This window comes from Polyodon spathula, chromosome 3 (genome assembly GCF_017654505.1).
Source record: "Polyodon spathula isolate WHYD16114869_AA chromosome 3, ASM1765450v1, whole genome shotgun sequence".
Lineage (NCBI taxonomy): Eukaryota > Metazoa > Chordata > Actinopteri > Acipenseriformes > Polyodontidae > Polyodon > Polyodon spathula.
The window spans coordinates 89,463,426-89,489,500 of record NC_054536.1 but is presented as its reverse complement, the minus strand read 5'-3'; the positions used below and the strand labels follow the sequence as shown (position 1 = coordinate 89,489,500).

At 38.5% G+C, this 26,075-nt stretch overlaps 3 protein-coding genes across 4 annotated transcripts in view; 1 reads left to right on the top strand and 2 right to left on the bottom strand.

Moving 5' to 3' along the window:
- The window catches only part of LOC121313602 (dynein heavy chain 11, axonemal-like), a 69,042-nt gene extending 66,310 nt beyond the window's left edge, over positions 1-2,732 (bottom strand). Inside the window, exons 1-2 of the mRNA XM_041246303.1 lie at positions 2,277-2,732; positions 1,805-1,951 (exon numbers count right to left, since the gene is read on the bottom strand). Of these exons, the coding sequence (XP_041102237.1) occupies positions 1,805-1,951; positions 2,277-2,504 (375 nt within the window). The 5' untranslated portion in view covers positions 2,505-2,732. The remainder of the gene's footprint in view (positions 1-1,804; positions 1,952-2,276) is intronic.
- A 1,944-nt stretch (positions 2,733-4,676) lies between these two features.
- LOC121308794 lies at positions 4,677-6,605 on the top strand. 2 transcript variants are annotated; one of them, XM_041241444.1, is made up of 3 exons: positions 4,677-5,290; positions 5,469-5,687; positions 5,884-6,605. In XM_041241444.1, exons 1-3 carry the CDS (start codon positions 4,885-4,887, stop codon positions 6,189-6,191), a joined length of 933 nt encoding a protein of 310 aa, XP_041097378.1. In that variant the 5' UTR covers positions 4,677-4,884; the 3' UTR covers positions 6,192-6,605. The 2 variants fall into 2 exon arrangements, with proteins under 2 accessions (XP_041097378.1, XP_041097368.1); XM_041241434.1 differs by having other exon boundaries at positions 5,466-5,687.
- Positions 6,606-10,496: 3,891 nt separating this feature from the next.
- LOC121313601 (transcription factor Sp4-like) lies at positions 10,497-25,022 on the bottom strand. The gene is made up of 7 exons (XM_041246302.1): positions 24,824-25,022; positions 24,449-24,655; positions 24,018-24,100; positions 22,036-23,557; positions 14,873-15,092; positions 12,477-12,676; positions 10,497-11,230 (listed from the first exon to the last, which is right to left on the bottom strand). Exons 2-7 carry the CDS (start codon positions 24,453-24,455, stop codon positions 10,986-10,988), a joined length of 2,277 nt encoding a protein of 758 aa, XP_041102236.1. The 5' UTR covers positions 24,456-24,655; positions 24,824-25,022; the 3' UTR covers positions 10,497-10,985.
- Between the last annotated feature and the right edge of the window lie 1,053 nt (positions 25,023-26,075).

Below are 26,075 nucleotides of genomic sequence, written 5' to 3'. Positions count from 1 at the left end.
AACATGGAAAAATTCCAGCAATTGACTTGCATTTGACTTGTACAAAGAGTGCAAGAACAATGGAAGATTACAAAGTGTGGAATTTGTGCAAAACTGTTCTGGTTAAATAAAAGATAAATCGATGAAGTGCCGGCCCTGAGTGATGCAACCCCTGTGGAGAATGTTCAAGGTTACTTATGCAAACTGTTAATATGCTGATAGTGTTATTGTTATTTACTAACACAGCTGCGTGCAGAACGTTACATATATTTCTTCCTGCGTAGTGACTACTGATTGGTACTAACACAATGTATGAAGCCGTCCCTTAAGGATATAACTGGAGAGCAATTTACTGCCCCATTGAACGTGTTTGATTGTCTCTCCAGAGCTCTGCTGTGTTCAATAAACAACTTTAACAATCTGCTCTCAGATCTGAATCGTTGTGTTCCAGCTTTTCAGGGCCCTACACACACATCCATACACTTATCAGTAACTTTTTTTTTTGTCACATCTTGTTTTGAAAATATACATTTATTTGCATGTGCTACAATTAAGTTTAATTCTGTCAGTGGAATTTATTTAAATGTTGTCTCAAAGAAGCCAGGCCCTAATATTGATACACTATTAAACATAGTTAACAGGTGCCACTGCTGTGATACTGCTGTACTGTTGCAGTTTTGCTGTGCAGGAGAGCAAATAAACCTGTGGCTTGTTGCACAACAACCCTGCCTAGCATAAGATTGATTAGACAAAAGTAAACACTGCATTTCATTAAAAAAATCTAAATCTGGAGTTTGTGGGATTTATGGAGCGATTATAAATGTGTAATCAACAATTTACATTAAACAATTCTTTTACAATTCTATATTCTTGTTTCTGACAAAATACCGGTATTTCTATTAAAAGTTCTCATTTACCCCATGAAAGAAGGTTCTGTCTTAACATGAATTGTAAGCGGGCTAGTGACTACACAATAAGGCTGTGTTGCAAAAAGCGGATTTGCAGTACAGCTATACTTGCCTTTGGGGAATATTATTTTATCTTTATTTTAAAAGAATACAAAGTACTTTTTTTTTTTTTTTTTTTTTTTTACTTAGCCTCTTCCTTAATGAATTTAGTGTCTGGAATTCTACAAAGAACATAATCTATCAATCATCTACAAGTTTAAAATACAAGCCCAGCACTCACAACACAATCCAGTAGGTATTTGTTTGTTTAGTTATAGTAAAAAGTGTATTTGTTTTTCAAATGTTTCTGGCTCCTAAGCATCAATGGCTAACTTTATAGCTTTAGAACAGGGCTGGCTTTTTGGCCATTCCAGCACTGTCACCATGACACCAACTGCTTCAAGAGATTTCCTGTACTGTAGAAAATTACAAGCTGCTTTGTGAAAGGGGACTCTTTGTGGCCCTGATGATGCAATAGAGACCTAAATAAAATGGCTTGCTCATACATACTTTGTGATTAAATGGTTTACGGATATATATATATTTTTGAAAAATTTGAATTGGCATTCAACATTACTCTAGCAGGTCTTTTGATTTGAAGAGTCAGAAATATACTATAGATATAGTCTTTTGATATTATCTCAAAAGATATATATATATAATATATATATTATAGATCTTATCTATATATATATAATATATAATAGATGAAATAGTCACGACTTTACAATGTCAAAGTTCAATCAAACCTCTTTCTAAAAATTAATGTTGATCAGAGTTGTCAGTTTAAGACAGGCTTGCTTGTATGGAGGAAAACTATCAAGCAGAAAGTGTCAGCAACTTTTTTTTCATATACTGAAAGCAGACCAATGGATTACCTTCTCAAGAACATCTGTCATCTGTCCCAGCAGTGTTCCAGAGACCTCCCCAAATAAAAGATCTTCCTTATAATTGTCTGAAAGAATGATGATGTCAGCCCTCTTTTTGATCATGTACACAGATTTATTTTTCAAATTAGCTGGGACCTAAACAGAGACACACATACAAAAATACATAAATAACAATGAAACAACTACTGTGTTTTGCAACATCAGGCACTATACATTCACAAAACTTTAAACACATGACGTTTTTATGAATACAAATCGGTTTGAAATTGGAAACATTTTTCTAGTGTGTTGTTTGTTATAAGTCACTTCTTGGCTAACCATGGAGCCTGCAGCTGTACACTATTAACACCTATTCAAAATGGCAATGAAATGTCCTTATATTTTACAAGATAACTTCATAAGGTTGAATAATGACATCAGTATAAGCTGTAAAACATACTATCGGCATTATTTGACTTACCGCCTGAGAAGAAATCAATAGACCTGCTGGAGTAATGTTGAATACCAACAATTCATTCGTGTCTTTTTCAAAAAAATCTGCTAGAGCTTTCTGGTTTTCGTCCACTGTAATATATTTGTCCCATTTGTCAACTTTTATTTTAAACGACTGACAAAGTCGATTTCCAACAAATGTTACTCTTTCATCTTTTGAAAAACTTGGCGCCTCCGCCTCTTCATCGTCTGTCATTGTGTACCTAGCTTGTTTTCAATTTACACAATAAACTATTAAACTCCGCACGTCTGCAGAAAGCACTTGCACCTTATTCCACAACAATATGTTTAATAGCAATATATTTAATATCTCTTTGCAAGTTCTGCAGTGTATACAGGTGGACCCTAAATAATATGAATTTGTTGATGTTGCTTGTAAAGTCTCCGCCACCTTCCAACAACCTCTTACTGCACTAACCAACTCTGCGAGCACTTAAGATTTTGTAACAGTACTGTCCACTAGTATTTGTTCACTTAAACGGAAAGGGTGTGGCTGTGTTTTGGAGCGTCCCGTTTCCCTGGAAATAATAGTGTAACTGTTTTATTTCTGTAAGTGAATGGCAAATCAGGACTTCCCATTGAAAGTAAACCAACGCCTCCTCACTGGAACAAACTACTGCTCAACTAAGAGAAGGGGTAACATTTTTTCCACTTTTTAAAAACGGACACAGATAATTAACTATTTTATATTTTCATGACTGGTAATGTTTAATAAGTGAAGTATTATTCATCAGTTAAACTGAATATTAAAAAACAACCTCGTTTATATATATAAAAAAGAGTCACCTATGGCTATGATGCTCAAGTGAAAGTTTGTTTTCTTGTGAGGGAGAAGGGCACCCGTAGTATAAAGAGTCTATTATGGCTATGATGCCATTTGACAAGTTTGAACAACTTTTACCATGCTAACGACATTGTAAATTTACAAGGGACGATTCCAAGAAAACTAGTCGTACCAGTAATTTAATGTTATAGATATATATATATATATATAGATATATGATATATTATATAATTAGTTCAATATCTAGATTCCGCTCTCTCTCGAGAGAGAGATAGTCTCGCCTCTCTCTCCTCTCTATCTATATTATATATATATATATATTACCGTTTACATAACAGTAGCTGCATTATTTATGTTAGGGTCCTCATTTAAATATTGCAATTAGGATAGCATTTGACTATGATCCGACAAAATTTCAATGTTATCTTTTTTAGCCTGTAGTGCCCAAAACAAACCGCTGAGACTAGTGGGGAGCGGTCAGTTATTCTAATTATTTTGGGGGAGTACAGTAAAACGCATTCTTCAAAATACAGGCAGTACACGTAGCACAGTACTTCCCAAAGGTGCTGTTTTTCAACATAAATAACATGCATTCAATATCAAATATATCACGTTAGCGTTTTCAGTTTGAAAACGCTAACGTAGCCTTATAACAGGTGAGTTTGGAAAAAAAACAACCCTAACGCTGTTGTTATGATCCTATGAACAATGGACCAGTTTACATGTAATGGTTTGTTTCCACGCAAAGTCAAAAACTCGTGAACATGCCCCAGTGGTTAAAGAAACGGGCCTTACAAACAGGCGGTCTCCGGTTCAAATCCCAGCTCAGCCACTCTCATTGTGTGACCCTGAGCAAGTCACTTAACCTTCTTGTGCTCCGTCTTTCGGATGATACTTTGTTAAGTGACTCTGCAGCTGATACATAGTTCACACACCCTAGTCTCGAATCTTGTGATGGTGGCCCACTATGGAAGGCGCTATATAAAAATAAAGATTAGTATTGTTATACCGCAGCAAAACAGGCTAATAGCGTAGCTCGTAAATTAGGTAGTGCATCTTTCACCCTCAACACCCCTACCACGTGACCATAATACTCCACGAACCTTAGGTTTAGGGTTAGATTAATGTTATGAAAAGAACTTCGTTTTACTACCTAAATGTATCACCCATAATATCATGTGATCGGGCTGTAGCATATAATGGTGACGTATATTATGAGTTGCGGCACGCAGCACTGTGTGAGCCTTAGTTCTGCAGCAATACCCCTTTCCAAACAACGGCCGCAGTATTTTAATGGGGAAGTCTCATTTACTCGTGAGAATCAAGCGCTCGTTAAGTCAACGCCCACTTAGCCCGTTCAAGTGCCTTGCCTAAAGCTACTATAAAAGTCACGTGGGAATAGGTAAGTTACTATGGTCCAAAGATGGCAACAGGGAAGTTCCATTTTTTGTTTGCAGTATTTTCCTTATCAGATTGGTGATGCAGATAACTGCACTTTTTTATCCATCTTCCCTAAAACTTGAATTATGTTAATCATGCCATGGATCTAAATGTGTTTGTAAAGTATCATACAGATTGTATTTACTAAGTTTCTTTCTTTCTGTTTAAAACTGTTACTAAAAATGTTTGATAAACTGCATCATGGACTTGTGAATTCAGGTAGTTACAGCTACTGCACAGTACTTCAGAATACACTTGCAAATAGCTTTCCAAACAACTGTCAAAACGTCTTTGTTGTAAAGTACTCTGTTTAAATGTGTATAACTATACTGCCATACAATTTCTCCTAGTTATGTCTGAGCAAAACCTGTGTCAGCCCTCAGCTTACGTCCGTTGGAGCGATGAAGAAACGCGGGTGTTAATATCCATAATAAGGGAAGAGGGTGTGATGAGGCAGCTTGATCGCCCGAAGCTACGGAACAGTTTTGTCTACCAAAAAGTAGTTGATGCTCTTTCTAATCAAGGGATTGAGCGCACAGTCCCCCAAACGAGGGACAAATTCAAAAAACTGAAGCAGTCCTACCTGCAGGAACGGGCAAGACGGTCCCGTTTGGGAGAAGAAGGACGGTCCCAGTTTCGTTTCTGGGAAGAAATGAACTGTTTGTTGGGGCAGCGGGCAGTAGCATCTGTGACTGCCTGCTTGATTGACACCTCCCAGCCCTCAATGTCTGCAGCATCTTGCACCTCTCCTAATCAAGGTAACTGGGAAAATGTCACTTCCTGCTTGCCATTACACTCCCTAGTTCTGGGGTTTTGTGCACATTTTGTGAAATTGTAAATCATTTGTATTAGCTAGCCCATTCAAATATCTTATCTTGGGCTGCTTTAAACTTTTTTTTTTTTTGTGGGTATGTGTTTTATTTTCCATTTAAGAAGGCTCCAGCACTAGTACCACTCTTCCAGCCCTGTCACAGTCAGCAGTCGGAGCATCGTCACAGTTTGGCTCACAGCATGCTGAATGGGTGGAGGAGCTCTGTAACCCAGATGCTCCTTCTGTGGAGCTGCAAGAGGAGGACATAGAGATAGGAACCTCGGTGGGTGGGCCTGCACCTCCTGCTCTGCACGCACAGTCTGGTGTTGTGGCTGACCGAGCACGTGAGTCACCGTCTATTTTCATATAACTGCAATAGTTTTATTTTAAGTGAGCGTATGTATTTATCATGTGTTCTTTTATTCATTGATAAATGGATACTGTTCAATGTCTGTCATATATATATATATATATATATATATATATATATTATATATTATATATATATATATATATATAATCATTTCTAATCACCTGTAGGACGTCAACAGTACCCTTCAGCGGCAGAGTACAGGCAATCCAGTCTCATGGAAACAAGACTGTTGAGACGCCAGATGCAGGCCACCGCTGCCAGACAACAGATGCTGTTCCAACAAGCAGAGCGTCGTCGTCAACGAAACTGGGCTAGGTGGATGAGGCAGCAACACCAGCAACACCAGCAAATGGTGGCAATGTTCTCAGAGTTTCTACAGAGCATTGCTGAGACTTCGAGAGCTGCCACGGTTATGGTTGACGTTGGCACTGACCCAGTACCAATGCCCAGTGTTTCCTCTTCTGGCAGGGGATGATCTGGTGTCATTCGTCGGTCCGGTTGCCTTTCTCAAGGCATTTGCACCAGGGGAGGAAGACGTCATGCCTCGAAAATTTTAAATAAATGTATATACTTTTGTTGTGTTTTTCTGTATTTGCTTTCCAACAACTGATTTACATTGGTGTATTTTTAACCATGATTTTTGTAATCCAACGGTTGTGTTTTATAGCTTTAAAAATGAAAGATATTAAAGATGCCCTATGAACTTAAGTAACAATCCAGGGAAACAACTGGTGAGCTGGAGATCACATATTTTACAGCCCCTTTCAATTTGGAGACAGAAGACTTTTAAGACCATTGCCCCTGTAGCAGAGGAATTCTATGGTACAACAAATTATGTTTATAATGATATTATACAATAATAATACATACGTTAGCTACTAAACCGTCAATGGCCCATGTTATTCATCTTACTGATCATCAGTGTAGGACAAGTAATTTTAGCCTGACATCCCATTCTGTAGTCACATAACATGGTTGTGAATTGTTTGGTGTTTGTATTTAGATGGTTTGTACACATATACATGTTTCTGTTTTTATGCTAACTTATTTTGAACTATTTGAAGTACCCGGCGTTGCCCAGGGAAATTAAATATTCCAGTATTTCATGCACGACAAATTGGGGAAAAGAAGCCTAATGGTTTCCTACAAGTTACCGATTTTGGGTGTTGCACAATGCGCTTGGGTTTCTTTAATTTGAGATACACGGCTACTGTAGTGATCCAGCCATGGTGTTACTAAAGAAAGTACCCTAGGGGGGGGTCAGAATTTTGGATCGAAACATAGCCCCCCGACCTTCCCTTGGATGAAAGAGGAGGCCGTGCAAAGTCTGGTTGCACTGGCCCCCGCGAGGTCCGAATGCATAAAGGAACAGACAGGCAGACAAACTTTCTTCTTTCTATATTAAGATCTAGCCAAAGTACCCTAGACTCAAAAAGTTACCATGTCTGGTTAAAGCTCACTGGACTGAAATCTCTATCTTCAATGTGTAGCTGTGTAGTATTTCTCAGATTATCAGTGTATTGAAGTGGAACTTGAAAGGTCTAACACATATGCATGGGCAGGGCTGGTTTTGAAGTATGTGGCACTTACAAGGTAGTAGGGACACCAATGTCATTTAGGTGCATTGTGGCGAGTGGGGCGAGTGTGGCGGGGAGGGGTCTACCCTCCCACTGGGAACATTTTGAAAAAAGGGATAAAAATTGTGCATTCTGGCACATTTTTGCATGGTTTAAGCATGTGCTTATAATGTCTGACAAAGTACTCAGTTAGTGCAATGAAGGAGCTTTATTTCAACACTGCTCACAGCAAGGCAAGACCAACAAGACGACGAATTGACTGTAGGACCATTCAGTCCTCTGTAATACAAGACTGACTGAAAAAGTAACAGATTTGCTATGAAAACACGATTAAATTAATGCAAAATATTCTTTCACTCAACTTAAATATACCCCTACTGCTTTAACTCACACACGTTACACAGAGTAGTGTGCAAAATGTTGGAACCACCCCACTAAAAATTACCTTTGGAAGCTAATAAACAAACTGGAATGTAAGCAAAGTATGTATTCTAAAGGAGTTGAGTGCACAGATAGCTGAACTATGGAAGAATGCAGCAAACAGCCACATATTATCAACCAAAGTTTAAAGATTAATCCTTTATTTAATTTATTATCTTTTGATACTGAAGTTAGCAGTATTCATAAATAAGTTAGTATCCCTCAATTTAGTTGCACATTATTACTCCCTTGTTGCATACTGTAATGGGTAACTTGACATTATTATTTAGCTGATGCCTTCATCCAAGGCTACCCATTTATTTATTAATTGTTGATTATTATTTATTTATTTTTCTTCAGACTCAAATAACTCAAGATATTTAAAAACATAGACGATAATATTTGTAATTTTGCATTTATACAACCTACATACAGGGAATTAAGGCTTAGGCTATTTGAATATTAATGGAATGAAAAAAGGAAACACCATTTATACTGTATAGATAGCAAGTAGCTGAAGAAGCTTCTTAACAAAATAAATCAATTCTGTGTTAACAGTAAAAATAAATAAACAAATAAATAATGCAAATGTCTGATTAAAAATTGAGAACCCTAACCCAACCTTACAAAAGACACCAGTTCCGAATGCTGTCAAAAGGTAACAGACAATAGACTTTGAAAATACTATTATTCAATTTCTACATCTTTTTTTAAGAGCGTAACAAACCCACTGTTGGGCACCAATTTGGAAAATTCAGTTACAGATTCTCATATCAAAACAATATTAAAAAAAAAAAAAAAAAAAAAAAAAAAAAAGACCCTTTCACACTGGCATGATCTACCCAGGTCAGAACCTACCCAGGCAGGACCCGGAGTCATGCAGGTCGGGTACGCGATCTCACACTGCTATTGATAAAGCAGGGTTGACCTGGGTGACAGACACAGGTACAATGCGCGTATCAATGCCCCTGAAGCAGCTTGTTACTGACATTTCCATCGAAGCTTCTCTTGATTGAACCGTTGGCCACATTTATTTGGAGCAAATATTTCTACATCCCTGCTGCAATTTGAGCTGTAGATATATTAGTTGAATTACATGTTAAATAAAAATATATATATATAGATATATATATATATATATATATATATATATATATATATATATATATATATAATATATATATATAATATATAAAATATGATAGGATATATATATATATCTATATATAGTTAACATATATATACTACAATTTTAAACATTGGGGTTTATTAGGTCACTTGCAAACTTTATAGGCAACGACTTCTACATAATTTGTTTATTTTATTTTGCTCACAAAACACTTTATACAAATTTGTATTCTACAAATGTCAATAAACGGCAGCCTTTCAGGCTTAATTGGAAAATGTATTATTAATCTTCATGGTGACAAAAACCAAAAACAACTTTTAGAAAAATTTACAAATGAGATGCTAGAAAATATTAAGGAAAATTATGTGTCACACAAAATTACACATTTCCACTGTTTGGAATCAAATCTGTCTGTTTTTAAACATGTACCTTTTTTCGTTTTTTTTTTTTTTATGTTTTTATTTTGTTATAACCTATTATCACGCCAAAGCAAGTTCGTTTTTGATGCTATGGTTTATATAAATTAAAAAGGACCACAATGCAAAAAAAAAAAAAAGACATTGGAATACCTTATGGTCTTTAAAGTTGTTATATGTATATATATATATATATATATATATATATATATATATATATATAATAATGAATATATATATATATATAATAAATATATAAATATATATATACATATATATATGAAACAAAACACATGCTGCACATACATTTCCTGAACATAATTTCCTGAAAATGTAATAGGTAGCTTACAATACACACTTTAGCTGTTCATTTTGCAAAGGCAAATATTGAAATAATGATAAATAAGAAATCAGCACTACAGTCATCTAGTTCTGCCAATATATGAACAAAACCCGAAATTTAACAGAATTTACTAACTCACATCTATACAGACACTGGAATTATTATTTATATTATAAATGTGGAGACTAAAGTAGCCTTCTCTAAGACAAAGCAAGACACTGGCATAAAGGTTGCAACAAGAAAAAGGAATGAATAAAAGTAAAATGCCATTTGAGCAGATGCTATTGCATCCCAAAGTGGACTATATCCCTCAGCTATCTGTTTGCTGCGGTTTCAGTATAAATTGGGCACTAGATATTTTACATTCCTTTGAAGACACTCTAGTGGACTCGGAACGCTGCCTTGGACATCGATTCTTCACAGGGGAATGGAGTTGGACAGCTCAATACCTTTCTTTCTCCAGAGAAAATAACTTACAAGGATCTTTTACAGTATATTAAGGCAACACAATTCATAGTGTAGTTACTGAGCTGCTTAAGAATCGATACAACAGCAAAACAAATGAGTTTCTCCCTGCTCAAAATCAGGTGAACAAAGCAGCGATTTTCTTTAAACCAATTAATAAACATGATAGAAGAAATCATTACTTTTATTATATAATCCTAATGTAAACATGATTTCATTAAAAAAAAAAAAAAAGATTGTCTTTACAGTATAGCTTTCTTTAAAAGTATTAACAGGTAAAGTTAAACATTGTTAAAAAAAATAATAATAAAAGAACGTTCTCTTCAAAACCTAACATCACTGATGTTTTCAAGGAGATGTGCTATTTTGTAAAAAAATCTTCATGTGCTCATTACAAATATTATGGTCAAGTATTTCTTTAAAATAAAAAAAAGAAAGCTGTCATCTGTTAACTAAACGAAGATAGTTAGTACAGGAATACTGGCCTGTGTACGTCTTTATGCAGCCATCAACTTTCTGATCTCTCTTCAGTGAGAAAAGCGAGGTCAGTTATTTTAAAACTAACATTTTAGTTAATCAAGGAGGTGCAAACTGGCAACTCTGTTTTGCATAAAAACAGATTTTCTGCCACACTGAAAAATACTTTTTTTTTTTTTTTTTTTTTTTTTTTTTTAGTGAAATACCCACTGCATTGAGATTATTGTGAATCATTGTGCTTTTATTTATTTTTCTACTAGTATTAAAAGACATTTCAGCAGTGTTACTAGAATCTGTTATTATACATGTATTTAATTTTAAAAGCTACCATAAAAAAAATCTTCTGATGTGCACGTTTTTATTTAGTTTTTGGTCCACTTTCATATCTTGAAAGGTATGCAACCTTGAGTGCAAAACGGTACCCAGGTATAGAAAATCCTCTTTAAAACTCATCCATGTTGCTAGATGCGTTTGGGGAAGCTGGGTTTGAATCCTGGGACAGCGAGGCTACGGTGACAATCCGCGGGGAGCCCAGGACATTGTTCACAGTGTCCTCCATGTCCTCAGTGGTGACAATAGCCAGGGCTGAAGCACCCTTCTTGTTCTGGTGAGTTTTGATGTGCTTGGAAAGGTGGTCGCTTCTCATGAACCTCTTTGAACATTCTGGGCATTCAAATCTTTTCTCACCTATATAAAAAAAAAAAAAAAAAAAAACACACAAAAAACCCCACTAAAATACAAAAATCTACACTTACAAAAGCATGACTATTTACCATGTCAAAGCAAAAAACAAGTATTATTATTTCTACTTTCCCAACCTAACAACAACAGGGTTTCATTAAAAATCAAATGTGCATGAATACATCTAATAAAATGTGGCAACATTTGTTTTTATTATGGCTGTCTTTCTGGTGTCCTTAAGAATACACTATGCCACTATAGTTTAATACCCCCAGTTCTAGTAACACTGTGTAAATTGCTATTCGTTGTGTGACTTAATTACCCTTGAAGCTCACTGCTGCAGTATATGTCAACTCCATGTGGCCCTTAGTTATGTCTAACACTGAGAGTATCCCCACTACTGGCTTTAAGGACCTTTGCTTGAAGCCATTTCCATTTCATTACTGATAGGGTCAAAAAGGAGCCTTTGCTTGTAGTGCTAGGTGTGAAATACAATGCTGTAAATACAAAATCAGAGCTATTAGCATCATTAAATGTGGTTAACCATGATCTAATTCTACAGTACGTAAATGTAAAAATATAAATGTGAAACACATACTTTAATAATCTCAAATAATTGTGATGCAAACTTTCCATACCAAATTTCATCACAAGATTACATTTTTACAGGGGTCCCCGAGTGGCTCATCCAGTTAAAGTGCTGCCGCTGGGAGCGCAGGATGAGTCATACAGCTGGACAGTGTCTGCGTCCGGCTGTGCAAAGAGGCTAAACTTTGCAGGGGACCCCGAGTGGGACGTCACATTAGCTAAGACACTCCTGGGGTGGGGGATGGTGCAAAAGCTATTCTGGCTTTAGGCTTGTGAGATCGGAGGACGCTCACATGCCCTCAGAATGTCTGTGCTGCGTGGGGGCTGTCTGCGGTGAGGAGAAAAAACATAATTGGACATTCCAAATTGAGGGACAATAAGGAAAAATAAAAATTGGTCATTCTAAAATTTAAAAAAATAATAAAATAATTACATTTTTACACATATAATCATGTCCTGAGCAAGTTTCTTCACAAAAGAACAAGCCTCTGTCTCCACAACATCCCATAAGAAGGCTGGGGATAATAAGCAGTTTTCCAGCTCTTCTCTACTCCACGTCACATTGAGCGTGACATACATGCGAGCCACTATACACCTTGGGAGGGCTAAGAAATATTGCTTAGCATCCTAAGACACGAAAGCACATGCAAATGGAACTGCTCACCTGTGTGGGTGCGCCGGTGTCTCTGCAGCTCGTCACTCCGGGTGAACCTCTTGCCGCAGAAGATCCAGTTACACACAAAGGGCCTCTCTCCCGTGTGCCAGCGCAGGTGTGCTCGCAGGTGAGACGTCTTCCCGTATACCTTCCCGCAGCCCTCGATGTGGCAGATGTGCTGCTTCTTCTTCCCCGGCTCGCTATTGTTTCTGTTGGAAATCAGGACGCTCAAGTCACTGTCCAGAACTTGGTGCGGAATTAGTTCCAATGGTGAGGCTCTCACTATATGTGTTTACTTTAGGGAAGACAGTTAGATCCAGTTGGAAGTAAAAGGACCAAATCAAACCAAATGGTAGTGATCATATCTATGATCATCTAGAATAGCCAAATGTATTCGCACAGTTGCGGGGGGGGGGGGGGGGGGGAGTGTCCTGGGGCATTTATAATAATTTATAATGCTTGGACCTCTACAGTTTCGTCACGTATATCAATGGATAACGATACCTACCAGATTTTTACTGAACCTGGCAGCACTTTAGGTGCTTGTGGATAGGTCGTGAAACATCAACGTCTATGAAATAGGTTTCGTTGAATGTCTTGATACGTATTGTAGCTTGACGACACGATGTCTAGTGAATCACTTTATCCTGGAGTCAAAAATGTAAAGTTTCATAGCTTCCTGCCTAACCGGTTTTGGACCCAATTAAGTGAACGAGTCCCAGTGTGTGTCACTTAATCACCGACTCGACTCCCTAACTCGACCCTGGGAGGAGCCTGCTGGGATTGACAAGCCCTTTCCTCTAACCACTGGACCATGCATTAGACTGTTGGAACATAGTTTTAAAAAAAATGTAAAAGGATCACACATATATAGTTGTAATCAAAAGTTTACATACCTCAATGGAAATTTATAATTTCTAGACATTTCTTGAAAACAAAGAATTACAGGAAAAATCTTTTGTAGCAAAAGTTTTGCTTTTGTGGATGAGGAAAAAAAAAAGGTTTTGACAAGAACTCATATCCATCATTCAAATGCCATTTTGCAAACCTTAAGCAATTGACCCTGTGATGTTTTATTAACAGTGTTTTTTTCCTTGGCCTGCAACCACTTCACCATTCAATACACAACCTATGGTTGAAATGGAAACCCCAGTCCCACATGCAGCCCATTCACTTTGAATATATTTGACAGTCAATCTTGGATTGCTATTAACCTTCCTCACAACTGTCCGTTACTTGTTTTTGTTCCAGACCGAGGGAGCGACAGTACTTCTTGATAAAATATACAATATTGAAATTGGGATACTCACATGTTTGTAAATCTTCTTGTAGCCTTCTCCAGCTTCAGATAGCTCTTTACAATTTTCCCATATTGACTTATCGGTAATGACCTCAATCATCCTCTGCCTAACCATTTAATACTCCCTAAGAATGTTCACTGACAATCCAGCATTGTCTAGACTTTTCCAGAATTAGGTTCTGCATTATCATATTGAAATTTCTAGCACCTCGTAGACAATACTATAACAGCACCAAAGGGTATGAACACTTTTGAATTTGTATTTTTGGAGTTTTGTAAAAATAAATAATTGTAGAAATCTATTTCACATAACTTTTTTCCTCATCCACAAAAGCAAAACTTACTACATTTTTTTTCCTTTAATTCTTTGTTTTCAAGAAATTTCTAGAAATTATAAATTTCTATTGGGAAATTGTAAACTTTTAATTACAACTGTATATGCCGGTGCTCCAGGCAGCGCAATTATGGAAATTCCTTATGCTGCCAAGTTAGTATGATATATGAAGTCATTACAACTGCAAAATATTCAAACCACCCCTTTCCAGAGCAAGAATTCAAAATATTACTGTAACCTTATTTTAAGCTGTATGGGAAAAAACAACTTCCATGCATTGTAAAAACGTACATGAAAACTCACAAGGGAAAAGAACTACATTAGATCTAAATATTGTTGCTGGCATTTTTACATATTTTTAGACACTTACACTTAAGATATGCAAGGTTAGAGATGTTTGTCACATAACCTTTACATAAGAAGGACCCTATTCTAAGGATTAAATGGCAACACTATTTTGATCTGGTGCTCTTCAGATCAACTGAATGGGACCAATTTGTCTTCTTTCTACCTTTTGACAGTTTTATGTTGTATATGCCACTCAGTAATGCTTGCATGATGGTGACAAACAGAAACTGTTGAGCCTGCAAATTTGGCAGTTCCATGGACCAAACCATGGGTTAGGAGACAACCACCACGGGTCGTAAAAGGGTCTGTAACTGACCGACTAATAATACCTCGATATGGTCTTTTAAAACCATCAGAGCAGCAGACTGGAGTGGCATAAAGACTTAATCCCTGCCCTGTATAATGTATTTAGCAATTTCTTGCCTTCCTTCTCCGTCTCGGCAGTTGGGACACGAGCACGCGACCCTCCTGAGCCTCTTGCCTGGCTGCCCCTCCTGGTCAGAGACTTGCTGGGTCTGTTGAATTTGCACTTGTGTGATCTGGTCGGTGCTGACAGCACTGAGCGCTGCGTTTGCAATGTTCCCCACGGCTACTGTTACTGGAGACGACTGAACCTTCACTCCGTCCTGGTTCTGCTGCTGGCCTGTAAAGCACAAGGGGGTTTAGTCATGACTGAGCCTATCCCTGTCAACTGTGTTAAGAGATAAGCTGCACGGTCAGAGTGTTTTCATAGTGAAGCATACAAACAACAGTTAGGTTTGTATCTAAGACCCTGTTCACACTTGCAGTTTAAGGTGGCCCTGTGCATCCTCAAGGCCGCCTTTTCTCATATGTGGACACTCCCACAAAGAAAAGGCAGCAAGGGGCCGGCCTTTACATATGTATGAATGCAAAGCAGACCTTTTCATATCACATAACCAATGTGGTTGCATAGCTCAGTAGACACTCCCATACTCTCATGCGTGAGAAAGGTAAATAGAAAGCTGAATGCTCTGCTAGCCAAGACGGCAGTGGATAAAAGTTGAATGCTAATTATTTCTATACCATACAACTTTAATTATAAAAATATAAAATAAACTACAATAAAATAAATCTAGCGGGTTAACGTTCAGGTTGTTTCTTTCACATAATATGTGCAGTGTATCAATAATTATGCTTAACTTGTCACAATTACCTTTTCTTCCAGTTATTTAGTAACTAAGTGATAAATATAAAAACTGCTGGTTTGTGGATCTCAATAATGATCAATAATGCTGTCGACTTGGTATATTCAGCTACCGTTGTTTATCTTGCACGCAACAATTTAAAATGCCAATCATTTATTTCGCTGCTTGCTTTTACACACTCAAAAAAATACTGTTCTCATCCAGAAATATTAAGATCGCTGATGCACCATGTGAGGGTGAGACCCTCATTGTAATATTTCAATGCCTGTTGTGATTGTTATTGTTAATGTTATTATGTATCTAAGTTTATTATGTAGCGTGTCTTTATTGGTAATATGTACGGACTACAGAATAATAACAGTGCTGGGACGAACACAGGATTTTCATGTTTGGATATTCACTCATTATTTAAATATTTGTTTGGATATTCGTTCGTTTTTTAGTAATAAAAGCCATTATACTGCTCTGAATGCAGGCAGAGACAGCACAGCAGCAGGGTCAGGGGGCATGGCTGGGGCCCCTGTGTGTGTGCCCTTTTTGGCTGCATATATTCCTTTACCAGTTCCACTATAATGCTGAATGTTGCCCTGGTGACACGAAAGGACTCTATCCACTGCAGATCTGTGAAAGAGTGATGCAGCACAGCCTCTTCCCACCAGCAAGGTGGACGAGTATGTGTCCAAACCGTCCTTTCACTAGCCATTGACATTAGACAACAAGGCATAAGGATTTGCTGGTAGAGGATGCTTGGAGATTCACGTTTCCGAAACAAAGGCAAAACATCCACTGTTCCCAATCCAGGCAGCCTTGGGAGCATACACGGAAGACGTGTGGTTTTCAGCCATAGTGTTCTGCAATACCTGTGTTTGTCCATTTCACTTTATACCTCTCAGTTAATTTTTAATGAATGAGTCGTGAGATAAATTAGTTGAAAACGGATTCAATACTAATAACTTACCACCCTGCAAATTATTTCAAAATGCTTAATCAAAATTGTAGTCCACATTTTAAAAGTTTCTTACTTTTTGGTACATTTTCAATATCCTTTTCAATCACCTACTTGTAAATACAATCACTCTCTACAGTAGGATACAAACTAGGGACTAAAAATAACTTAAGCAAGAAATCACAATAAGCCACACAGAACATTTAGCCAGTCAGCAAAGATCACTGCAGAGTCTATGAAGTATCGCTTAATTTGGATGCAAACAGCAGATGCTTTGAAATCACTGTCCAACACTCAGGGTTTTTTGTTTTTTTTTCTTAACCCAGGCCAGTGGTTCTCAAGTGGGCCCCTTCCTCTAGTCTGTGGTACTTGACGCCTCCGCACACCTCAACACACACACACACACACACGCACACACACACACACACACACACACACACACACGCACACACACACTGACACACACTGACACACGTACAGATACTGGTTAAAAAAAAATTCAACATGTCTGTGGCTTCCCTGTGTGTCACTGCTGTTTTGTTTTTTTGCATGAACCAGCCACCGATCCATCATGATAAGAACAAATATTTGGGTGTTCTTTTCTTAGAAGTGTTTAATTAAGTAACAGACAAAATGATTTGTGTTAGACTTGTTGAAAGTTTGTAACAAAATGGTTAATTGTTATTGTTGCTACATTGTAGATATGATTATTAATGCAGGTATCGCAAAGCCCTGAAACAAAACAAAATGTTAAAATGTTTTGCACCATATAAAGCTCAGCTGCCAGTGCTTGCTAATATACTAACTACTTTTAAATGATTTTGAAGCAAATAAAAGCATTTTCGTTTCGGCTTAATTGTCAAAGATTCACATGTGGAAATACTGCCCTACAATCACTGCATGGTAGTTCTGTGATAGTTCTACTGTGTTATTAAAATGAAGGGCCATATAAGAGCGATAAATACTGTAGCTGATTAGAAGACCTTATTGCTGTTCTTCAAGTTGTTGCAGTTACATTGTAGATGCTATAACGAGTTACTGTAAATTATACTGTTTTAGCAGACATTTAATTAAGTAAACATTTATTCATTAATAAAATTATAAATGCAAAACTGACACTTTTTGTGAACGTGCTGTGAAAAAAATCCCCCAACATATAAATCGAATTTAAACTGAATTTAATACCAGCCAAAATGTCCTGTTACACGGTATATATTAACTTAAAACAAATCTTTATGCTAACACCTCCAGGCATGTCAAGGTTTGTAGAGTTTGTTTTAAGCTTGCACATTTTTGGATGAAGTCCGGTGACATATGGTAATGTATGCTGTTTATCAGCTTACTATCAATATTTATTTTACAGAGCGCCTTTCATAGTGCACCATCCCGGTAGTGCTTTGCGCAGAAATGTTTTCTATCACTCGTTTGTTTAGTCTTATGAAATTTATGTCACCTTTATGTCCCGTATTATTAATATTTGTCAAGGCATATATAATATATAATATATTATATTAGATATAAATATATTATACATATATATATATACACATATATATGTGTAGTATACTATTCTATCACATATCAATTTAATATAATTTATGTGTTACCCACGTGGCTGTGTGTATCATACAGAATCATATGAATAAGATGGAGTGAAAAACCTGAAATAGCAATTTAGACAAACGCTAATAACAGATACCAGGCTTAAACGGCACTGAAAGCAAGAGAGAATAAGTGGGTCTTGAGAGTTGATTTGAAGCGAGAGACTGTGGGAGCTTGTGGCAAAGTGCCCGCCCCCTATGTATATAGTATGTGTGTGTCGTTATTATTATTATTGTTTTATTGTTGTTTGCGGCACGGACTAAAAGCCACCGCGATTATTTTTTATTGTTTTAGTTTTTTGAAAATTACCTTGTGTGAATGCGTGACCTACATAATATGATTAGCATCCACAGCGAACCCATGCAGAACGTGACCCAGGGGTTAACAAGATAATTAATAACTATTCAATCCCTCGTTCACCACTATAAAAACCTGAAGCTTTGGCTGAAACGGGTGGAGAGCATTCGGGAGTAGAGAACGGGAGTAAGAGGTGGTAAAATAATAATTAAAAGAAACAATTGCTACACATGCTGGTTCAGTACCAGTACGGTACTTACTGTAATTATTTTCTGTGTGTTACGTTGTTTGTTTTGGACCACGTGCCATTTGTTTTGTGTTTTGTTAAATCTTTTATTTTGTTTAATAAATACGTGCATCAGTGCGTTTTGTACCCCAGTCTGCTGTGCGATTCGCATTCATTTCACTCTCAGTACAGTGTGTTCTTCCAGGTCTGATGTCAACGCTCAAATCAGCTACATGCACTAAAGCTGGGGGAGAGTTCCAGAGAGTCAGGCCATGAGCTAAAAGAGCGCTCTCCGAGTGCGGTGCACTTCTGCTTCGGTATAACAAGCAAGCCAGTTACAGGACCTCGGCTTACGGGCAGGGACACAGCGGGTCAGCAGGTTGGAGAGATACTCTGGACCTGGTGATGAAGGGATTTGTTTGTGTTGAGCTAAAGAAAACTGGCAGACATCCAGGCCTCGATGTCTTGGATGCAAGCTGAGAGTCGGACCATGGCAGAGGGACATCCAGGGTCTAGTTTTAGGTAGATCTGGGTGTCACCTGCATAGGAGTGAAACATGAGGCTATGTTGGCAGATGAGGTGACCCAAGGGAAGCAGGTAGATGTTGAAGAGCAGAGGCCCAAGAACTGACCCCTGAGGAACAGTGCAGGTGACCGGGTTTGCGTCACCACTGCTTCCATCATAGAAAACAGACTGCATGCGTCCAGATAGGTAAGAGGACAGCCAAAGATCCCAGCATACTTCTGAAGGCGGTCAAGAATGCTATGATCTATGGTATCAAAAGCAGCAGTTAGGTCAAGGAGGACAAGAACAAAGGGAGCAGCAGCATCAGCATTAAGCAGGAGATCCTTTACAATCTAGAATAGAGCAGTTTCAGTAATGTGATGCGGCCGGAAGCCAGACTTAGATAAGACAGCCGGGTCAAGGGAGGGTTTTTTGAGCCGCAGGATCCAAGCCTGAATCCAAGGACAGGTTGAGAGTGTGAATAATGGAAGAAGCAAGGTCAGAAGCACAGAGACGAACGAGATTTGTTGGTCAGGGTTCCAAGAGGCACAGGGCAGTAGTTGATTTCGACAATAGGCTGGAGACATCAGTAATGGAGAGAGGAGAGGAGGAAGAGAGAGCAGGAGGGGCAAACGGAGGGGAGTCAAGGTGGTCAAGTACTGTACTGGGTTTGTGGCAGGAGAGCGTAGAATAAATGTTGTCGATTTTTGTTCCAAAAGAAAGAAGAGAAATCATGGCAGGTAAGAGAGGAGAATGAATAGGAGATGGATTGATTGGTGGCTGGATGCAGGATTTGATCAATGGTTTTGAAGAGAATATTTGGTTTACCATGTCCCATAGATATGATTTGTATATAGTAAGTGTTGTTCACAATTGGTAAACTAATTTATGGTGTAAGTTCGGTCTTATTACGATGGATCGGTGGCTGGTTCGCGCAAAAAAAAAAAAAAAACACCAAAAACAACTGCAATGACATGCAGAGAAGCCACAGGCATGTTGAATTTTTTATTTTTATTTTACCAGTATATGTACATACGTGTGTGTGTGTGTTTGGGACAGGACAGGATGGAACGGGACGGGACGGGGTCGGTTTAAGGGGCGTCAAGTACCACAGACAAGAGGAAGGGGTACGTGGCCCAAAAAGTTTGAGAACCACTGTGCTAGATTACTGGAAAGATCAGACTCCATTTTAAAGGCTTCTATGTATGGAAACTACAGGACTGGATTATCCACATACACTACAAGTGTACAGAACATAAGTGACATGGCTTTAAGTCATTAACAAACAGAAGTGGTCTCCCTTTTATCTTGAGCCACTCCAAGTTCACAATGGTCTCATACTGCTTCCCCAGGGTCTGTTTTAGTGAGAAGATTAAAGGATGTATCGCCTACAGGAAATAAACTCTGCGGTCAAAACAACAAATTGAATAGTTGCCATGAAGGTTATTCCTGTGATCACATAACATCTGATGATTTCCACTGATTCATTACCGTATATGTTTTAAAATATTTACAAAACAATAATAGACACAGTAAAAGGTCAACATCTTATTTCTGACGCTTCATAAACAACAACAAAGTTGCAGTATATAATCTACATAAACGCATGGGTAGTCTGAGGGTAAAAAAAAAAAAAAATCTGCAGGATTAAAACTATTTAAAAAACTGCATAAAACTAGCACTGCTGCCAACAGCACTTCAACTGCTGTGTACAACTACTGTATCAATGTATTTTATTCAGATTGTATTTTTTGTTTGTTTAGGTTTCTTACCCTTGTCCATTGTTTTTTATATCACTTGTTGGCAGATCATTGTGTGAACTATGTCACAGCAATCCAAATGAACCTCAAAACTGCTATAGTTTTCAAAAAACTTCAGATGTTTCCAGAATATAAATTCTGATATCAAAATACACCTAACCCCACAATGGAATATTCTGAAGGCAGGTTTTGAAAAACACCACCACCTAAACAGGGTTTGAATCATCCCTCTCCTTAGCATTTTTAAAAAATATATATTTTACTTGTATTTCAAGCAGATGACTAAAATGGCAATTTCTCCCTGAAATAACTATACAATAAAACAAAAGTCCATGTCTGACATTCACAAATGTCTACCACTAAATCAGCCCTGCTGTCAGTGTCCCCAATCAGCTACTTCAGAAACTGAACCTGCGTTTCAGCAGCATACCACTGTAACCATTCAGCAAGCAATTTGAAACAACAGAGATAAAAAAGCTGCAAAACTATTAAGCTAATGATAATCAATTATGATTTAATTATTGTATCAGTGTTATTTGTTAAATCTTTATGTAAACACTGTGCATTTTAAAAATTTATGAAACTGTTCTTGGCTTCCTTAAAAGCACTCTACATAAAACGCCTATATCAACACATTATTTAAATAACTCATTAGCTGGTTTCATTTTGAACAGACTCCAATTAACTAATCGTGGACTATCTAATGTTACCTAGCCTTTAGAATAATATAAAAGTCTAAAAGGCTTGAAAATCTGCGTAAGCCTTGGTACATTTTTGGGCCTCTGCAGGGGGTTCCATCACCTAATAATTAACAGTCAATTTGTAAGGCTATGCATTTAAAACTAAAGCTTTTCCCAGAAGAATCAATCTCCTAAAAAGTGGCAGCAAACATACAATTAAGTTAAGCAAGTGAACACAAGCTATGGCACTAATTTAGTGCTAAGAAAAAATATAAATCAACTGAACTTAAAACTTACACATAAGTTAATTTCTGTTTTTTAAACGGTGCAATTTGTATTTAGTGCAGTACTGTAGTGTTCCTCACTAAACTCTAAAAAAAGAAATAAACAAGTATACTCGCTTACCTGTTACTCCCTGTACTTGAACACCGGCAGCTCCAAGATTTGCAATGTTGACTGTCTGAATGTTGGGCAACGATGTGAGCTGGGAGGCATTTAAAGTAATGGGAGTACCTCCAACAGCAAGAGGCGTGAGTTGGGCAAATGTGCCTCCTGTGGCGTTTGAAGTCACCGGGGTAAAGGTGAGCTGTTGGGGTAATCCTGCGTTCTGCAGCTGCACATTGGAAAGGTTCTGCACCTGCACGGTCTGCCAGCTGATCTGCCCAGACGGTGTCAAGGTCGGGGCTCGAATGAGCACCTGGGTTGGACTCTGCACTGCCTGGAGCTGAACGTTCTGCAAAGGCTGCTGCTGGACCGTCTGAACAGTCTGCCCCGGTTGGAGCTGAATTGTCTGTTGTGAAAGACCTTGTATCAGCTGTTGCTGGGGCTGGTGGATCTGTATTTGCTGCAGCATGGGCTGTCCCACAATCTGAACCTGCTGAATCTGACTGGACTGGTCCTGAACCGTTTGCAATCCGTTCGCCTGAACCGGGTTCGAACCATCAGGCTCATTACCCGTGACGTGGGATTCTTGATCAGGTGCGCTTTCTGGCGTGGACGGGGCGTTGGTGTACTGTCCAGCTTCGGCGGAGTTTATCACAAGAGTGTCACTGCCCGACAGGGTCGCAGCTGCAGTGGTTGTGCAGGAAGGAGATTCCGGCATGCTACTCACAGCACTGGAGATAGGCGTGGTAGCTAGCTGATTACCGTTGGCGACCCCACCATCAGCAGGATGAACAAGCTGGAGAGACCCTCCTCCCGCGGCCACATTGTTTATCACAGGCAATGCCAAAGTAACTCCGCCTATGTTAATAGGTACGGTGGTCACCATTTGAGTCTGAGCGCCAGGAATGGTCTGCAACTGCAACGGGAAAGACATCCCCGGCCTGATTTGAAAGGGTATCGCTTGATTCGCCACATTCTGGGTGACAATATTTGCAGACGTAGCCCTGTTTGGCGTAGCGATGATGGCCTGGTTATTTCCAGCAGGTATGAACTGAATTTGGTCGTGCTGCACGTTCAGAGCAGTGGGGTTTACAGAGCTGAACTGGATCTGCTGGCCATCCAAAGTATGAATCTGCGGAATCACCTGATACTGGACGCCGCCGGAAGAATTCTGCATATTCTGCACCTGAATGACTTGGAATTGCTGCTGCCCCACTGTAACATTGCTGGAGGTGACGGTCTTAGCCTTGCTGGTGGCGATGCTGTCATTGTTGCTGCCGGGTGCACTGGTGACCACAGCAACCCCTTGCTGTGCACTGTTCTCTTTCGATACCGCCGGAGCTGCTGCGACGATCTGCCAGGCGTTCCCAGCAAGCTGCGTAGTGACCAGTTCCAGATGCTGTGGTTGGTTTTGCAGCTGAACAAGCCCTTGACTGGGATCGATGATAATGTGTTGCTGTCCCCCTGCCTGGTTTTCACCTGGAGCCCCTCCTATTTTGCTGCAAGTGGCGGCGAGCAGTGCCAGAGGAGAGGGTTGAGCGTCCTAACCAGAAAAATAATAAGAACAATAATAAGGTGGACGTGTTTCGGTTAATTAAGAAATCAAAACATACAATGAGACTTATGCATTGAACATGTTAAAAAGTAATGCAACGAAACAAATCCTGCCTTACAAAAAATAATAATAATAATAATAATAAAGAAATAACGGGATCAAGAAAGAAGTAATCGTACATGCTTTTCTGTCTTAAATAACCAAATGCAATGTTTGTATAGTATAACTGCCTCTACAAATTATTTTTCACACTAACAGCAACGTTTCATTTAGTAACATGCTTGTGAAGAAGTATATTTACATGTAGCGGCAAAATAGTAGAGTACACAGCATACTATGATAATGGTGCCATACAGACACGCTGACAGAAACAGGAAGTGTTACTAAACCGGAGAGAAAGAAAGCTTTAAAAATCATATTAAAAAGCCCTCAGAAAATAATGCATTACCTGCAATACAGAAGTTTTGCCTTTATTACCATAATCCCCACCAGATTTTCCTCCTTCTGTCGCCATCGTTTCTTTTTTTTGATCTGAAGAAACAAAACATGTTAAGAACAAAAACGACTATAGATTTATTATGACCACCGAGAAAAAATGTTCTAACATTGTTTTAAACGTAATCAATCTTCGTAATCCACCGTATGTGTTAAAAACAAAACAAAACAAAAAAAAAACCAAAACGTGTTTCGAAACCCGACCCAATGGATAAAGTAACACCCAAAAGGAGGTTCTCTGTTTCAGACATTAAAAAAAAACTATAGGTCAAACCAACCAGTAATTAAAGCAGAATATATAAAAAGTCTAAAGAAAAATATAAAAGATGATGCTGGGTTTGGAGAAAGAGGGAGGGGTAAGAAGGAGGGGAGGGGGTAACGTACCACTCATTCCGCATTAATAAAAACAGAGAGGAGTAGTTTAAGAAAAAAGGCCGGACGGTATGGATTCAGAGGCTGGCTGAGGCTCGGGTAAGGACGGCCTATTTTTCCACGAATGGCTGCTGCGGGCTGTGGCGTAGCTCCTCCGGCCGGGATAACCAGGTTCCCTGTCTGCTGAGTGACAGCTCTACCAGGAAGGGCGGTACTACCCTGCAAAAAACAAAAATACTGGCAAGGCACCATACATCGCAGTTTACCGAGACAGCTTGCAGCCTACAATGCGGCTTGTTATATTGCTGCCCCTTTTTAAAAAAAATAATACGTTTTATTGCATCGTATTCCAAGTTTCACTATTTTTGTTAAAGACCCACCACCCACCTACGATTATTTCCTAAGCAGGTACATCCTAGCATGTGGGGAAGTACGCCCCATTATGACAGTTATGTAATTCAAACAGCTGGGGGGAGATGTCGGTCACTTTTCTGCTCAGGGCTAGTTAGTCCGTAATAAGCTTCAGATGCTCAATCAATGTTAACGTTGACTAATTATTAAAACAAATAAAAAATAGAGCTATGTTAATGGCTTTGATGGGCAGACATCCCTCCCGTTTGCTCACATTGGCTAGACGGCTGCGTAGGTTGTTCTGGGAGATGTATTTTTAAGCCCTTTACTTTGTAACGCCTAAGATGACAAGGACTACTACTCCCAACATGCAACGCCAAAAAGGGTTGGTTGAGAAGAGAAAGGATAGGGCGGTAGCTTGTGTTGTGGGGGTTGGGCAAATAGAAAGGGGAGGGGGGCGAGATACATATTTTTTTAAATTGTTCTTGTCTGGTGTATATTTCTTTCTTTGAAAACACATTGGTTAGTGCACCGGTGTTATACACTTTAACACTAAGGATGGTTTAACATAATACATACCGCTTTTGGTCTATGAATTGTAGTTTAAACTAAATATAAATGAAGAAGGATAATAATTTTATAAATGAAGAATGATTATAAATGTCTGTGGACCGTTTCAGGTTGAAATGGCATGTGGCATAAAACATCGTCCAGGAAAGTTGGAAGTTAATTATGCTTGCATTACATAACTATATTAAATGCCTTATTCCTCTAACAATTTATAATGCTGGTTACCACAGAAATATAATAAACTAAAATCTTTAGGATCCTCTAGCATGTTAGCCTAAGGAATTTCTGGAATAATGTAGTCTGCACTCATTCCCATAATGCCAACCAGCATGCAAATGTATGTCTCGACACAAGTATGCAAAGGAAAAAGCGCTCCAGTGAGTTCTGCAAGGCCTCCAGTCATCTGGTTATAAAGGAGCATGGTGTGTTTGCTAATTATTACTGGCTTTCATAATGTGTAGTTACTGAAGACAGCGATGTCAATGTACTTGCCAAGAGATGTTGAGCTGTCCCCAGTTGCTCTTACATGCCTCGTAAATATTGTAGCAATTTGGGTTTCTTGACGTTCCTCTTTTGCTGTTCCGTTTCTGAGATTTCTGTGTAGAGATGGTGGTTTCTTTGTTCAACTGTGTGATTTTGTTTGGATAATTTGAGTGATTTTACTTTTAAACTGTATTGTGTTTGGTTTTCGGATGATAACTTTTGGGGATATTTTGTC